Source organism: Uloborus diversus, chromosome 4 (assembly GCF_026930045.1).
Source record: "Uloborus diversus isolate 005 chromosome 4, Udiv.v.3.1, whole genome shotgun sequence".
Classification (NCBI taxonomy): Eukaryota; Metazoa; Arthropoda; class Arachnida; order Araneae; family Uloboridae; genus Uloborus; species Uloborus diversus.
The window spans coordinates 66,615,558-66,631,776 of record NC_072734.1 but is presented as its reverse complement, the minus strand read 5'-3'; the positions used below and the strand labels follow the sequence as shown (position 1 = coordinate 66,631,776).

General features: G+C 34.6%; 1 protein-coding gene across 1 annotated transcript in view; it reads right to left on the bottom strand.

The window, feature by feature from the left end:
• The window catches only part of LOC129220616 (nitric oxide synthase, salivary gland-like), a 150,013-nt gene that overhangs the window by 14,842 nt on the left and 118,952 nt on the right, over window positions 1-16,219 (bottom strand). Inside the window, 1 exon segment of the mRNA XM_054855046.1 lies at window positions 12,720-12,868. Within this exon segment, the coding sequence (XP_054711021.1) occupies window positions 12,720-12,868 (149 nt within the window).

The following is a 16,219-nucleotide window of genomic DNA, read 5'->3' as shown; positions in this document are numbered from 1 at the left end:
TGCGTAAAATTAGACAAAGAAGCGTCAAACACAGTTTGTTGTCTAACCAAGAGAGATGGATTTTTTTGGAGTCAGATTAGAATCTAGAAAATCTTACTCACAATGTGTCACTAAGGCCAAACATTGTCAGAAGTCAAGATAATAATGCGACTCGCCCAGCCAAACTATGTTTTATTGAATGAAATGTGGTTACAGTTTGAGAGCTCAAAAAACATTTAAAAGTGGGTTGTTTTGAGGGATATTTTTCTCAGTTTTTGGAGGGGGACTCTTGCTTCTTATGAGAGGGGGGGGGGGGACTCCGCGATATTGAGGGGTGCGCCCATGCCCTTAGTAGGTTCGGCCCCTTTGGGTACGTGAACGATGCCACACCGGACTAGAATAGCCAGATGTTATTCAAGGCCATGCAAGTAGAGGGGATTCTGTAAATGATTGGCTGTCTTTTGAGAGTATGCAATATCTGGAAAGGTTTGGTCTTGGAGAAAAAAATCATAAGGACCATTTTTATGGAGAATTTTGAGATCTACAACTTTGGTCTGCGGTACTTTTCGATAAAACTTGCCGTTTTTGAGAAAAATCCAAAAAACCTAATATTTCGACCTTTGACCCCCGAATAACTTTTTTAGCGCACATGGGATCGATGGGGACTTTTGGCACCTTATTTGTAATAGTAAGCCCAAGGTCCCTACAAAAAATTAGCTTTCGCGGAATTTTTGTTATTTGATCACTATTTTTATGTCTAAATTGACCGGGCTAATGTGTGCATGCTTTATTTATATCATTCGGTAAAGTTCGGAGTTTCATTTTGTGAATTGAGAATTAAACCACTATCCTCTCATCCCAAAAAGGTCGGGTTGCCTCTGACGATTGTATAAAGTTTTCACAAGAAAAAGGAAAACAGATAAAATGAAGAGAACTAAGGTGGGCGTGCCAAATAATAAGGCAATGAAGACCAATAACAACCCCCCCCCCCTCCTTTTTCTCATACAGAATAGCAAAAATTAGATTGTGACTGGGATCATGCAGCAGCATTAACTTTCTTTTAAAACATGTTTCGTTACTATATGAGGTAGTGAGAAGCAAAAGGATGTAAGTGGACATTTTCAAGTTTTGAGTAAAACGCGTTTAAAGATAACTTCCCTACGGTAGGCTTTCGTATTTTTTTTTTTTCTGAATCATGCTGTAGAGCAGCACCTACCAGGGCTAATAGTGCTATCTCTTGCCATAAGGCAGAGGAGAGGTTCACCTACCATTTGTACTGGTTATCTCCAAATTTTTAATTTTGCCACTTACATCCCTTTGCTCCTCACTGCCTCATATATATCAAATTACGAAACTGGTAACTAATTTTTCAAGAAACAGTTTACTTAATTACAAATATATTCTTTTTATAAGAAATTTAAATTAGTTTTAATTTTCATTGTGTAATAATTTAGGTTTGCTAAGCGTTAGAATACGCTAGCGTAGAAAAAGGCATGATAATAAGGCCAACACGATTAAGACTTATTACTTTAACCAAATATCGTAGCTAATAAGAAAATTGAAAAAATCTCACCCAATGAATATTATTTTAGGTGCAGCTTTTAATTCAAAAATTTAAAGTCTTATTGTATTAGCCCGACACTGAAAACCGACTGAACCTAAATTCAAACTGAAACTTAAAAATGGCAAACGCCTTTTCGAAAATAAAATGTCCATTCAGAAATTTCGAGAATGCGCTCTAAGTTCCATAAAGAAAAATAAACAAATTAAAATGGACATCCCATGCAATGAAATGAGTGAGAACCAAAAATATTGTAAACCCCAGTACCCCATAGTAACAGCCGTTTAAGATTAAAGAAAAGGAAAAATTGGATTAAATCTAAAGAGAGAGAGAAAGAGATGAGAGAACTTTTCCTCTCCTCGTGGGGTGGGCTCCGAAAATTCTGCCCATCGCCTCCACTGAAACTTGGTATAAGCGACGCGAGACGAGACACATTTCTCCCATTGCTTCTACTATTGCTATTGGATGAAGATATTTTCCGTTGGGGCAGGAAAGGAGCCGGCCCATGGCCCATACGCATCGTTCGGTTCGGGGTGTTGTCGCTTGCCGCTTTCGTTACTGTGGATTTAATGCTCGCAGTTGGTTAAGTTGTGGGCCGCCGTTAAAATGGCCTAAAGAATCATTCTCAAAGCACTGTCGCTATTTGATAGAAAAGGAACACTTTTTTCTTATATAAGAGATTAGTAGAGTGCTAGAAATTTTAAAATCAGTTTTATGCCCTGATTTTATTTAAAACTGAAACACAAAAGGCATTTTTAAATAATCTCATTATGCACTATTTTTTCGGGTAGGCCCGGCCCACCCGGCCATAGTAACGAGCCGCCACTGATGTTTTTACTTCCTTTTACAAAAAGGAAGTATTGTATTCGCGAAAAAATTTTCACTCAAAATTCGGCCTTAATTTCCATTTTGCTCACCTCCCGCATTAATGTTGAGTTTTTTTTTTTTTTTCAACCTGACCAAACGCGGATAAGTGCTTAAGAAGATATAAATACCCGAAATATAAATTTTGACGTTCCCCGAGTTAATTACAACGACTTTTCTCGTGACGTCAGTATGTACGTATGTATGGCGCATAACTCTAGAACGGTATGTCCTAGAAAGTTGAAATTTGGTACCTAGACTACTAGTGAGGTCTAGTTGTGCACCTTCCCTTTTGGTTGCATTCGGGTGTTTCTAAAGGGGTCTTTTGGCGCCTTTTTTGGGAGAAATCATTGTTAATTTCGATGTATACTCAAGTGGTGTTATAATTTGGCGGACACTTGGCGATATATCGCCAGTCTTTTGGTCGCCAACTTGGCGACAAATTTGGCAGATTTTTTTTCTTTCAAATCTCGTTTCAATTTGGCCATTGGTGGTGATATTTAGAGAGTAAACTATTGAATCACATTAAAATTGCCAATAATGGGAAAATGACATTAAAATTAGCGTAAAAAGAAGTTATATGATGCACACATCAGCTCGTTTTTAATTTAATTATCGACTGTCTGTTGGTAATGGCAACCATAAAAGAAACTAGATAGAAAAGTGGAAATGCTTTGATGGAATATGAATGTTGTTTTTTCCCACCCGTTGTTTTCCGAAAAATACTATGTTAAATTTTTACATCAATAATTGCTCTTATTTAAAAAAAATTTAGCGTATTCAAAATTTTTCTCAGCAAAAATATATGCGAAAGTGAATCATTATTATTCGGTTAACCGGGGAAATTATTCGATTAAGCGGGTATCTCTAACGTTACACCTTTGGGGAAATATTTTCGGTTCTGGGAGATATTATTCCTAAAAGCGGGGTATTCGTTTATCCATTACCCGATTAAGCGGGGCTGACAGTATTGGGACGGCGCCATCGCCAAGGAGTCCTTTTAGCCTCCCTGCGCGGCGCGAATCGATATGAATAAAAATAAAGCCAAAACACAGGGGAGGATCTAGAAGGAGTTTCAGTGACGAGTAAAGTAAAATCGTTTTCATAATTGGGGATATTTTACATGCCAATTAATAGTTTTATGACATTCTATAACATTACCTTTTTTATGTATTTTATTAAAAATTATTTCAATTAATTAATTGTATGCTGTTCATCTTTAAAGTGTAAAATTTTTCAAATAAATTAAATTACTTTTTTTTTTTATAGATTTTGTGTCGGTAAATTTTTTGTTTCAATAGAAAAGGCACAACAATGCTGCATTAAAATTTTATACAATAACTTTGTAAGAAGTACAAATATGTAAAACATTTTCAGACACACGTTTTGGAGTTTGCAAAAGGATTCCTTTTACGATGCAAAAAAGATGTGAACTAATGAAAAGCATGCGTTTAATCAGTAAATTTTCCTTTTTTATGTGTGCTTGTACCCATTTAAATTTTCCTGCCAAATGTGAGCGTAACCTTTTCCTGTAATTATTTTTAACTTTGAATCGAATTTCTTTTTTTTAGTTTGTAAGGTGAATCACTACTTAAGCTGCAGCAGTCAGACCCTAATTTAAACGAACCTCTGTTTAACGAGTTTCGCGATTTAGCGATTTTTTTCTTTTCCCCACGACTAAAATTAAGTCAAAAACCCCTATTTACCGAATAGTAAACCTCGAATTAACGAATTATTTTAAAAACCGAATATTCCGAGTCGAGCATCAAGGAAATTGCCAAACATCTATTATTCGGTACTTAGAAATTTCAACTTAACTAGTGAGCGGGAAATATAAGTCGCGGAATGCTGAAAAAAAAAAAAAGTGTACGCTTTCTAATTATGGATATTTTTGCGCAGTTGCTTTTTAGGGGTACATTAGATAAGGTAAGTGCAGTTTTTTGTTAATTTTTTTCACATCCCGATAATTACGAATAACCCCGATTTAAAGTATAAAAGTTTCGGAACCAACGAATTCGTTAAATCGGGGTCCGACTGTACACTGTAAAAAAAAATCCGGAAACGTTTCTGAGTATATCGTGCAGCTGTGGTTCATGAAAGTTTCAAAAACGTTTCTGAGTATTTCGGAATCCTCTTTCTGTAATGTCCAGAAACGTGTCTGAGTATTTCGGAATCCTCTTTCTGTAATTTTCAGAAACGTTTCTGAGTATTTCGGAATCCTCTTTCCGTAATTTCCAGAAATGTTTCTGAGTATTCTGTGCAGCTGTGGTTCATGAAAGTTTCGAAAACGTTTCCGAGTATTTCGGAATTATCCAAACAATTTTCAAAAACGTTTCCGAGAATTTCGGAATCCTTTTTCCGTGATTTTTTTCTAAAATATAATTATTTATTATAGTATTGCATACCATATCAGTTTCAATTCTTTCATATCTAAGAGCAATAATACAAGCAATTTTAGAATCATTCGTGGATTTTTTTTTTTTTTTTTTTTGGAATTTTTAATGACAAATAGCATGGTTAACAGCATAACATATGCCACAGTTATGAATTTTTGAAAAATTATTGAAATAATCTAGCAGTTTCATTCCTAATCACAAAATCGTCGGGGAATTGGAGTGGGGGTACCTTCTGAAAAGTGGGGATTGTTTGTTAAACAATCTTAAAATATTTTCAAGACAAAACTATCAACATATTGTATTTTTAATGCAGAACTTAAAAACATATCTTGTATCAAACTTGATAGCTTTTATCTTCGGATAAAATTTGACAGGACTTACCTACCCTTCGCGTTCCTAAATTCGTTCATCTGAAGTCAATTTCTCTGACGAACAAAGTGTACCGAAAAGTACCAACAGAGAAATTGATGAATTTAAATATGACACCAAGTCCCCCTGCTGGAACCATTCGGGTTGATTCTTCTGTTCTTGCCCTTTTCCAGCTCATCACAAATATAAATACTTATTCAAAATAGGTTACTGATTTTATTTTTACAGTGTGCGCAAAATGCATTATATATTTTATTTATTAAAACATTGAACTCTATTACATGATTATTCCATTTTATATATACGAGAATACCCCCCCCCCCACCATAAGAGTGATGGTGCACCCATAAAATGCTATGAAGCGCCCACCCCCCCTTGAAAAAGCAACATCATATACATTATAAAATCAAAGTATCATATACATTATAAATCAAAGTATCATATAAATTATAAGTCAAATACTTTAATATGGTGTAAAAATACAAAATTATTTTATTAAGTCTTTTTTTTTTGCTTTTGGTAAAATTGAGGCTCGTAAAACGAAAAAAAATGAAGACACTTTTAAATACATATATGTATCTATTTGTTAAATAAATTAATACACATTTAACTAATTTAAAGCGTTTCGCTAATGCAAATATTTAAAGAGATATCGTCATTTAGATAATACTGAAGCACTATGTTCCTAATTACAAGAGATAGTTTTTTTTTTTTTTACTTCATACAATCTAGCTACACTGTTTACAAGAGAATGAAAACATGCAACCTTAAAAACGAACTATCAAACCTGACAATTTGCATATTATAACATTTAATTCATAATGCTTGATACATAAATGTTCAGCCAAATATTAACTGAGATTGACACATAAAAACAAAGTACACAATAACACTTATTTAAATTTGTTTATAATCTTCAATTCATAAATTTTACAGAATAAAACTATACACACTTGCACTTTAAATATGTGTTCTATGTAATGTAAAATATTTTCAAATTGCAATAGTTCACAACGAAAAAATGATACTGAAGAAAATAGTTTTTTTTTTTTTTTTAACGAGATTTATATGAACTAAATCTCTTTAAAGTAATAGAGTTGCAAAGCGACTTACCTATTCGTCGGTGGTGGTCTTTTGCAGGCTTTGGTCACCAAAAAGTTGATTTTTATGACAGAATAAAATTCTGCCAACAAAAATTACCCATTTGGTATAGAAAGAAGAAAAGTATCCAAGAAAAAAGTAAATTACCTACACAAGTTATGCGACGCAATGAATTTAGATGGCGTCCTCTCGGCAGTTATTTGGTTTTTAATTTCAGTTTGTATTCCTTCCGCGAGCATGCGTCGAGAATTTGCACTTCGTACTTAAAAATAAGTGACATAGCTTCAAATTCAATCTCATGACGATACATATGCAAGAAAATATAAGACTTTAAAATTATCTTCAGTGAATTCATGCGAGGAACAAAACTTCTACTAATCCCCTTGATGAGTGTTACTTCGCATACATGAGTCAGCACTTGTTTTCATTGCGTGCTTTCGAAAGTTTCAGTTTAGATTTGCTGCTGGACTATAAAATTGCCGTGTGAGCTGCGCATGCGTCGACTCTTACTTTCTTGCTAAACGGGAAACGTTTTTGATTATAGCAGAAAACTGCGGAGGGCGTACGAATCTGTGTATTACGGAAAACTTTTTTGTATATTCAGAGAGTTTCCGAGAATTTTTACAGTGTAGTTTCTACAAAACCTACAAACTGTTCCTTGGTTTTATTCAAAATCATATCCCAACTTCAAATGGGAAGATTCATTTTCTCAATAGTGAAAGCATTGGTGGCTTCATCAGCTAAGAAAATAAAAGAGCTGACTTTCCCTCACATACTTTTTTCTTATCCTGAACCATCATCTCTTATGTATTGCTAGTGACTGAGGAACTGATGAAAATTTTTTCTCATCACAGGGGGAGGGGGGGGGGGTGAGTCAGCTGACCCTTTTACCCTTCCCTGAATCCGCGCTTGATTAACAAGTTTAAATAGTGGCGACTCTAGCTCTTCGGGGCCCTGGGACAGGCGATTTGTTTTTGTAGGTACCTCACTTTATTGAAGAGAAATTGGCATATTGAAATAAAACATTTATATTAATTACCAAATTAAAATTAATACCACCTGACATCCTGATAGGTTTATTAAGAAATCTATGCTTTTTTTTTTAATGACTAAGAAGATTGTGGATGTGTGAACACATATATACGCGTAGTGAATTTTAAAATTCCTCAATATTTAAATCTTGGATAAATTTTTAGTTTTTCCATGAATGCGGTTGTTTATGAAATTTTAAAAGTATTTTTTCTGCATTAACATGCTTAAAAATGAAGGATTTGACCATTTTTTAAATAATTTGATAAAGTTTAATATTTTTTAACAATTATTTTAATCAGTGCGCAGATTCAATTTCATTTATTACGCTTCTGAACATGACATCACAAGTGATGAAATGCCATTCACTGATGCCATTAGCGCAGAGCGCAATGTTTAATTCTCTTGTTTACTCATAGTGTAATGGTAACGATATGATTGATATCATGCGTAGAGCGCAATATTTAATTCGCTTCTAAATTATCATAACTTGGAAACACGGTAGACAGCAAGCGTCAACATTCATGCACCAGTGGAGTGCGCGAAAGTTCATCACTTGTGACGTCGAAAAGATCATGCCTCATTTGAAAAATCAGACATTAAAAAAAAAAAAAAAAATTAAAAATTAAGCGTCTGAAAAATTAAAGTTTTTCTCCGCTCTATGTAATTATTTTTTGCTCATTCTATCAACTTCAGTGATTAAAAGTAGTTTTTTTGACTGATGGGAAAACCCCCATTCTTTGACTATTTTCTTCACTTTTAGCCAGTACGGATCCAGAAGTTTCTCAATGAGGGGGCAACAGACTTTTTAAACTAACTCTTACTACGAATCTGGTTTACATATGCCTGGGGAGGGGTTAGCATCATTTTATCTAAATTAAAAAACAACTAACATATAGAAGTTTATCCAAGGAGGTCTTGGAATCAAATCCTTCCCATCCTCTTCGAAATGTTCTAACGTTTCAACTCAACCCCCCCTCCTCGAAATATTATTCCGGAATTATTAGAACTTCGATTTCGTAACAATTCCAGGTTAATGTTTCAAAACCCCATCTTCCTAACATCATCGAAGATCGCTTAAAACTACTTTTTTGAACTTCCGTTTCGAAAAACTACCGGAGGAAAGTCGCTGAACCCATTCTTTCCCCTAACTCTAACAGAGATCGAAATGTCTACAATCACATCTTTAAGTCTTAAATTTTGCAAAATGCCTGGGGGAAGGCCTCCAGACTCCTCCTTTTAACATCACCGAAGATCACCTGAAATTGCCTTTTGGAAACTTAAATTCTGAAACGTCTCCGGGAGGGAGATTCGAGCTCCACCTCCTTTCCTTGACGTCATCAAAGATGAAATACACGTACGTTTTGGAAAACTAGATTGGAAAAATTGCCAATGTAATGTTCCCTCAAGGGAAAGGCGATCGCCCCCCCATCGCCCCTCTCTTGTATCCGTCTTTGCCGAGTGATTTTTTTCTGCTTCCGTATTCGTAAGAACACTTCCTGGAGTGATATTTTTTCATTTTCAAATGCAAAATGGTGGAAGCTTCGGTAACAATTTTGAAGGATGTGTCCAAGGACGGATACAAGAAAGTGGCGATGGGGGCGATCGTCCCTCCTTTGATAAACCCTGCACCGGCAATGTTTCCAAATTGAAGTTCTAAAACGCATGTGTAGGCTATTTTTGACGACGTTAAGGAAAGGAGTGGAATTCGAATCTTCCTTCCGAAAACTTTTCGGAGTTGAAGTTTCAAACTGGCAATTTTAAGCAATCTTTAGTGATGTTAGAGGAAGGGGTTGTATCCGGGCATTTTTTCAAAATCTAAGCCTTAAAAAACGCGATTGTAAACATCCCAGGTAGTGTTATTAGAGTAAGGAATAGGTTCAGTGACGTTCCTCCAGTGAGTTTTCAAAACTGAAATTCCCAAAATGCAATTTTAGACGACTTTGATGATAGGGGGAAGGGGTTTCAAAATATTTCCCGGAATTACTACGAAATTGAAGTTCTAGCATGCAATTCTAGAACACCTCTTTCAACGAAAAAGAGAAGGAATAGTTTGGGGGACCTCCCAGAATAAAGTTTTTTTATTGTGACAGATTAAAAAAAAAAAAAAAATGAAAAGAAAACAAAATTATTAACTGAGAGGTTTTTTTTCTCATTACTTGGTACTAATCCTGGGTGAAGTTTGAATATGCTTTTCAGAAACCGCGAGCCATACGCTGGCCATTAGTGTTCTTTTCCACAACATAAAAATGGTATGTTCAGTGCTCTTTTATTGCTTTAATTTCAGAATAAGACTTACAATATTTTCCGTAGTGCACTATTGCTATGAAATCAAATAACATGATAGGAGTAAAATCTTTGTGACACCAATATAAAGGTTCAATTTTTTAGCTGATTATTAACCTAACAAGATACTGAGTGAGGACTACTCACAGTTAAAGGAGACTTGTTAGATCGTAAAACATAAGTTGGAAAAATACTTGGGAACATAAACATAACATAAGTTGCATCCCAATAAATATGTTTTTAGACCTTCAATGTCGAAAATTTCTGAGCAATGGGGTTTCAAAACATTTATTCCTCCAGCGAAGCCTCAACATATAGCTTAAAATTTGGGTTTTAAAACTTTAATGTCAAAAAATTGTTAGAGAAAGTCTTCAAACTCCGCTCTTTCATTTAGCGTGATCGTTAGAGTTCTGAAAAGATTGCCACAAATTGAGCCTAAAGTTTTCAATTTTAAAACACTTCCAAAGGATATTCCTAAAGTGGGAGATTTCTCTCTAACCTAATATCTCAGAGGGTAGCCTCATGTTGCTTTTCAAAAATTTTAACATCGATAAATTTCCAGGAAGTGGCCTAGAAATCCCCCCCCCCCTTTCCTTAAGATCTCAACTTATAGATTGAGCTTTAGCTTTTAGAAAATTCCACGAGACACCTCCTCTCTGCTTCCCGTAAAATAGACTAAAATTGACGTCTGTTTCAAAAAACATTTTAGAGGCTGTCCTCTTCTCTTTCCACTATAGTGCCTTCCACTGTCGTTATCAAAATATCCTAAAATTGCGTTTTTACACTTCAATATCGAAAAATTTCCGGAGGTTCATCGGATCCCCTAATGTCGCTAAAGTGAGCAACTTCAGTTTTAAAACAATTTAGTCAAGTGATCTTATTCCTTTTCCCTTATGTTTACCAAAAATTGCCTAAATTTGTTATTTTGGCTTCAGTTATTAAAATCCTCCCAGGAGAGGACTTTGAACCTCTCTTTCTCCCTTCTCTAACTTCTTCTCCAGACTAAAACTGAGTTTTTAAGATTTCAATTTATAGAATCTTCCAGGGAAGAACACCGGACCTCTCACCTCTATCCCATTGCAGACATTGCCAAAGACATTACGAAATTTCATGTTAAAATCATGTAATCTTTTTTTTTTTTTTTAATGCACTCTCATTCTGTTTTTGTTACCCAAATTAAATGCAGTTATTCTGTTAAGGGCTCCGCCAAAGTTCTGCAATCGGGTCTCGCATTCGCTAAGGCCGGCTCTCGATACCCACGAGTGCGTCCTTGAGTGGATACGATCATTTTAAATTGTATTTTTGTTTTTTAGGCCTTATTAGCAGACAGGCCTTATTACGCGACCCCATCTTACATACTTTTCGTTAGGAATGATCAATCTCGGAATCTTTTGCTCATAAGCCCGTCTCATTTGCAGTTTATCTTTGAACAAAGTTCGAGTGCAACGAAATAAAATATTAATCTTTTCCGCTAGTTGTGTTCACGTAATTTGATAATTTTATCCTACTATTACAGCAGTCGATGTTTTTTTTCATTACAGAAGTTACAAGAGCTCCTGGTCCAAACTCCTTTGTGAAAATGATTCTCTCCCATCTTCAAACATTTTGTACCATCTTTTAACTGTGCTATAGTTAAGAACAGACTGCTCATACACTTCCTGTAACAACCTATATAGCGGAGGGTGACCCAAAACGGGTAGGTTTTAAAAGAACGCTCGAAAATTGTAGTTTTTGGATTATTATCGCAACAATTACGGTTTTATTTCCTAGCAGGGTTCTTGAATTTCAAAATAAAAAGTGATTTTTGTATTATTTCAAACACAATATTTATTTATTATCAAACTTTATAAACATTTGAAAAACCCGCTTTGACTTACCAGGGAGCCCAAAGCGGGTAGTCTTAACTAATTGTGGATTGGTACATTTACCAATCAAATATGAAGTTATAAATGATTAAAATAGTTGACTAGCTACCTGCCATTTTATAAAAAAATGTCAAACTGTTGTACTTATTCAATTTAAAGTCAGCACATTTGTTTGTAACACATGAAGAAATAACTGATTTAATTAACAGACTAATCAGTTGCCATCCTAAAAAATAACTTTTAAAGTTGTACTTAACCTATAGAAATAAAAAATCTAAGTCAGCACACGAGTCAAAAAATTATAAATAAATATATGATTAAATCATATACCCTCTTTTCCCGACCCGTACGATTTTTATTTCAATAATTATAATCGTGAATTTAAAAAAAAAAAAAAAAAATCGAGATGACTATCGTAGTTTGTTGGTGGAATAACGTCAGAATAATGTAATATTATGGACAATCAAATAAAAAATTAAACTGGTCTTCGACTAATCACAAGTTACAAAACTGTATTTTTTTTAGAAATGTGTCGCTTTTTTTAAAAAAAAATTCAAGCCAGGTTGCGCCATGCCGCTTCACTGCTGCTTCGCTGGGGACTGATTAAAACTCGGGGATGTTCATGTAAACACGATATGCATCGTGTATGTATCGCCACTTATGGGGCATTCGAAGGCCTATCCGCTTTGGGCCCCCCCCCCCCCCCACTTCAGATGGTGATTTTTGTGGGCGAAAATAAAATTTCATTGGAGCGTTCTATTCGCTCACCGTGTATATCACTTACATTTTTCCGCATGCGAAAACGAATCAAAATGCGTTTCGATGGCTGCCAAGTTCACATTACTGATGTCAAAGTCTTTAAACTTACACTATCTATTTTCAACTTGCTCCATTACACGTACGTAATTAGTTTTCTTTGATTTGACTTTTAATTTATCTGTAAAAAAAATTATGATCAGTCTTTATTATATATATTGAACAATATTTTAAGAAGTGAAACAGCTTGGCAGTGTAAAACATTTCTTGTTCCACTTCATATTTCTAAATGCTTTGAGAAGTATCACACGTTACAAAATTATTAAGTTGTTATTTTACAGCATTACTTTAATCAATTATGAACCGTTTTGAATGGTATAAAGCAATGCAAATTTCAAAATAAAACGCCCTGTTTCTGAACTTGTACATGAATATTCACAAATTAAATGGTGCCCAACGCATGTTTTATTTGCACATCAAGGGGCTAAAAATGAAGAGAGAAAACACTTTTACCTTCGGTTTCCCAGGCATTCGTGAGTAGGCAGTGTGAACCTGAGCCAGGATGCCTAAATCCTTCATGTGCTGCGTTTCTTCTCTGTAGAGCTCAACCTGTGGATGGCGGCATCCCACAAAAAGAGTCATGTTGCCGTATTTTTTATTTTCTTCAAGGACATGGAAAGACAAGAGAAAATGGTGAGCACTTTCAAACTTAAATATAATATTTTTCTTGGCGTTTAAAACCTAAGGTTGCTTCGACGGTCTCAACCGGTCGACCTGTGACTAACCGGCACCCTAACCGCAGCGTTCTATGAGATCTACCGGTTAACTCGTTGCTACCATGTCGTTCTGTGAGCCTCACCGGTGGATTTACCGGTACCAATTATTGGTATTTTTCACCTGCGTGTAATTCGTCTGCGCCATGTTTGCGCAAGTAACCGGTGATCAACCGAAAGCGTTCGATGAAGCATTGGTTGGTGAACAACCGGTTAGTAATCACTGATGTCATTAGCTGTCATATAATCAACCGACCGGTCACAGTCGTCGAACGTAAGCAATAGTTGTAATAAGTAACTAGTCAGATTGAGTAAAAATTACAGATATTGCCAACCTAACACTGGAATTCGCATCTCACAGTTAATGGGAGAGTTCCCACTTTTCGCAAAAGTGTGGTCAAATTATGATACCACATCTGTCGTAGGGTGAACTGCTACTTTTATCGTGTTTCAGTTATCATGTTAAGAAGTTATTGAGTCGAAGTAAATGCTGTTTTATTAATTTATCAATAATATTCCCTAGTGGTTTACAAGTTTGTACAAATGGAAACTAACAAAACCGGTTAGAATTTTTTTCTATGCCACTGAATTCTTTTAAGTATGCAGGGTGCCCAAAAAGTCTTTGACACATTTTAAAAATTCGTAAAAAAGGGGGGAAAAAAAGGAAAAATTATAGCTATAAGTAATTGCTGTATCGTCACAGGAAGAATTTGTTTTTCTTACTGTGACGATACAGCCGTCGATGTAAATTGCTTCAAATCACACTTTTTTCTCTTTTTTCTTTTATTCCTTTTTTTTTTAAAGATGTCATAAAAAAGTTTTTGAACCTGTGAAGTATTCAGGTGCAAACCTCTTATTGATATGACAACTTTTTATTTTTCTATGAATGTTTAAAATGTGTCAAGGACTTTTCGGATACCCTGTATATTACAGAGCACACAAAAAATTAATTTCAGAAAGAGCCTCATGTATATACTTTATAAAAATAGTAACACTTTTACACTTTATAATACTTACACTTTATAAAAATAATAATTAAATGACAGAAATTAACCAAGATGTACATTATTATTATTTATTTTTTCATTTTTTATTTAGAGAGATTGTTTTATTTTTCTTGAAAATAAAGTCTATGTAATACAAGATGAAAGGGAAATACGAATATAAATATATGATTTAAACGAAATAAATATTTCATATCCGAGGGAACTATACGTTTTCATCGTAAAATGAAATTTTAATAATGAATTTTATTAAGATCAGATAAATTAGATTGGATTTGAAATATTAAAGCGGTAATGTCTACTCTGCTTCATAATCAGAAATGCATATCTAGCAATATTGGGATGCCTTTTCGACGAGGAAAATCAACGGGGAGATGCCCTTCTTAAGAAGATTACAAAATGTCTTCGTAAGAATTGAAATTCAAGTCACGAACGTAAACAAATAAAAGGTTACGAACTACCAACAACACGGAAGTTATTTTAAATCTATATTTTAAAATGACTGTAGCGGTGATATATTTTGAGTACAGGGTGATTCCACCGTCAGGTGTGGAACAAATTGGGTTGCTTTTTCCGTTTCATTTATCTATCGATCTACCTTTCTCTATCTATATCTATGTCTATCTATACCTATATCTATATATATCTTTATTTACTTATCTTTCTCCTTCTCTATCTACTTAACTATCTCCAAATCTATCGATATTTATCTATATATCTGTATATCTCTAGCTATATATCTCCATCTATCTTTCTCTTTATCTCTCTTTTTCTCTCGATATATCTATATCTATCTATCTATCTCTCTATGTATCTATCTATATCTATCCATCTATCTATCTATATCTATTCATCTATCTATCTTTCTCTCTCTCTATCTCCTCTATCTATCTATTCATCTATCTTTGACTATCTTTCTTTTTCTCTCTCTATCTCTGTATCTATCTATCTATCTATCTATATCTATCTGTCTACCTACCTATCTATTAGGGCTCGACCGATGGCATTTTTTGGCCGATGGGCCGATGCCGATTGTTGGCCGATTGTTCAAAGATGGCCGATGGCCGATGGCCGATTGTTTTCCTCCAAATGGCCGATTGCCGATGGCCGATGGCCGATGCCGTTGGCCGATGGCAAAAAAAAATCTAACAGAAATAAATTGATAAGATTGTCAGGGATTTAAAGGATCATTGATTCATTTCACTTTACTTCCTTTCTACGAATAAAGAATTGTAATCACAAAAAAAAAGAAAAAATCAGATTTCGACCTAAATTTTTATTTTACAATCACCCAATTTAAACTTCACAAGTTTTTTCGGCACATCTGTACAGGCATATGTACCTAAGAACATATAGATGACCGAAATATCTATTTTGAACGCCTCCTTAGTTAATTATCGCCAAGTCTCTTGTGATGGCTTCATGCGCGTAAACTTGCGTCACTCAAAAACGTTATGAAATAGTAAGTTGAAAACTCATACGTACGTAGTATCATCTAAAAGTTCGAGGACAAGTTGTTTAAAACCTTACCCTGAATAGTTCACATTACCGAAGTACATCTATCTACAAAATACTCACCTTGAACGACTATGCACTTCTGCCAACGTTGATGTGACAAAGAAATAACATAACGTTTCGTCGGACTTAGCTCCGTGTGACTTTTACCTGTTCCCAGCAAAAAAAAAAAAAACCATTTGCATGGACGCCGCTGTCTTCCGTCAGGAGAAGATAAAGCTGCATCACAGAAGGTAGCGAAAAATAGCTTCCAGGAGTGTTTCCAAGAGTTATATGAAAACTGGCAGAAGTATATAGTCTCTCAAGGTGCCCTTTTGAAGGTGGATGTGCTTAGGTAATGTGAACTATTTTGGGTAAGGTTTTATACAACTTGTCCCCCGAACTTTTGGATCGTACTATGTACAATCTGTATAGGGTGTAGTTATGCTTCTCCTTTTTTTACTGCTGTATGATGGAAGAGAAAGAACAACAGCAAACAATAAAAATAAAAAAATAAATAAATAAATAAAATAAGAATAAAGGAAGAAAAACACAGAGACTGTTATTATTAAGAGACAGGCGGTGTTAATAACCAATTGTTTCTTTTTTTTTTAATTGAACAAATAACTAAGATTTCAGTAATATTGTAATAATGTATGGATTTAGGTACACTAAACATCGTTAAAAAACATTAAATTATGCTGTTTATTCATTCAAAAAAAAAATAAGAATAAAACTATGA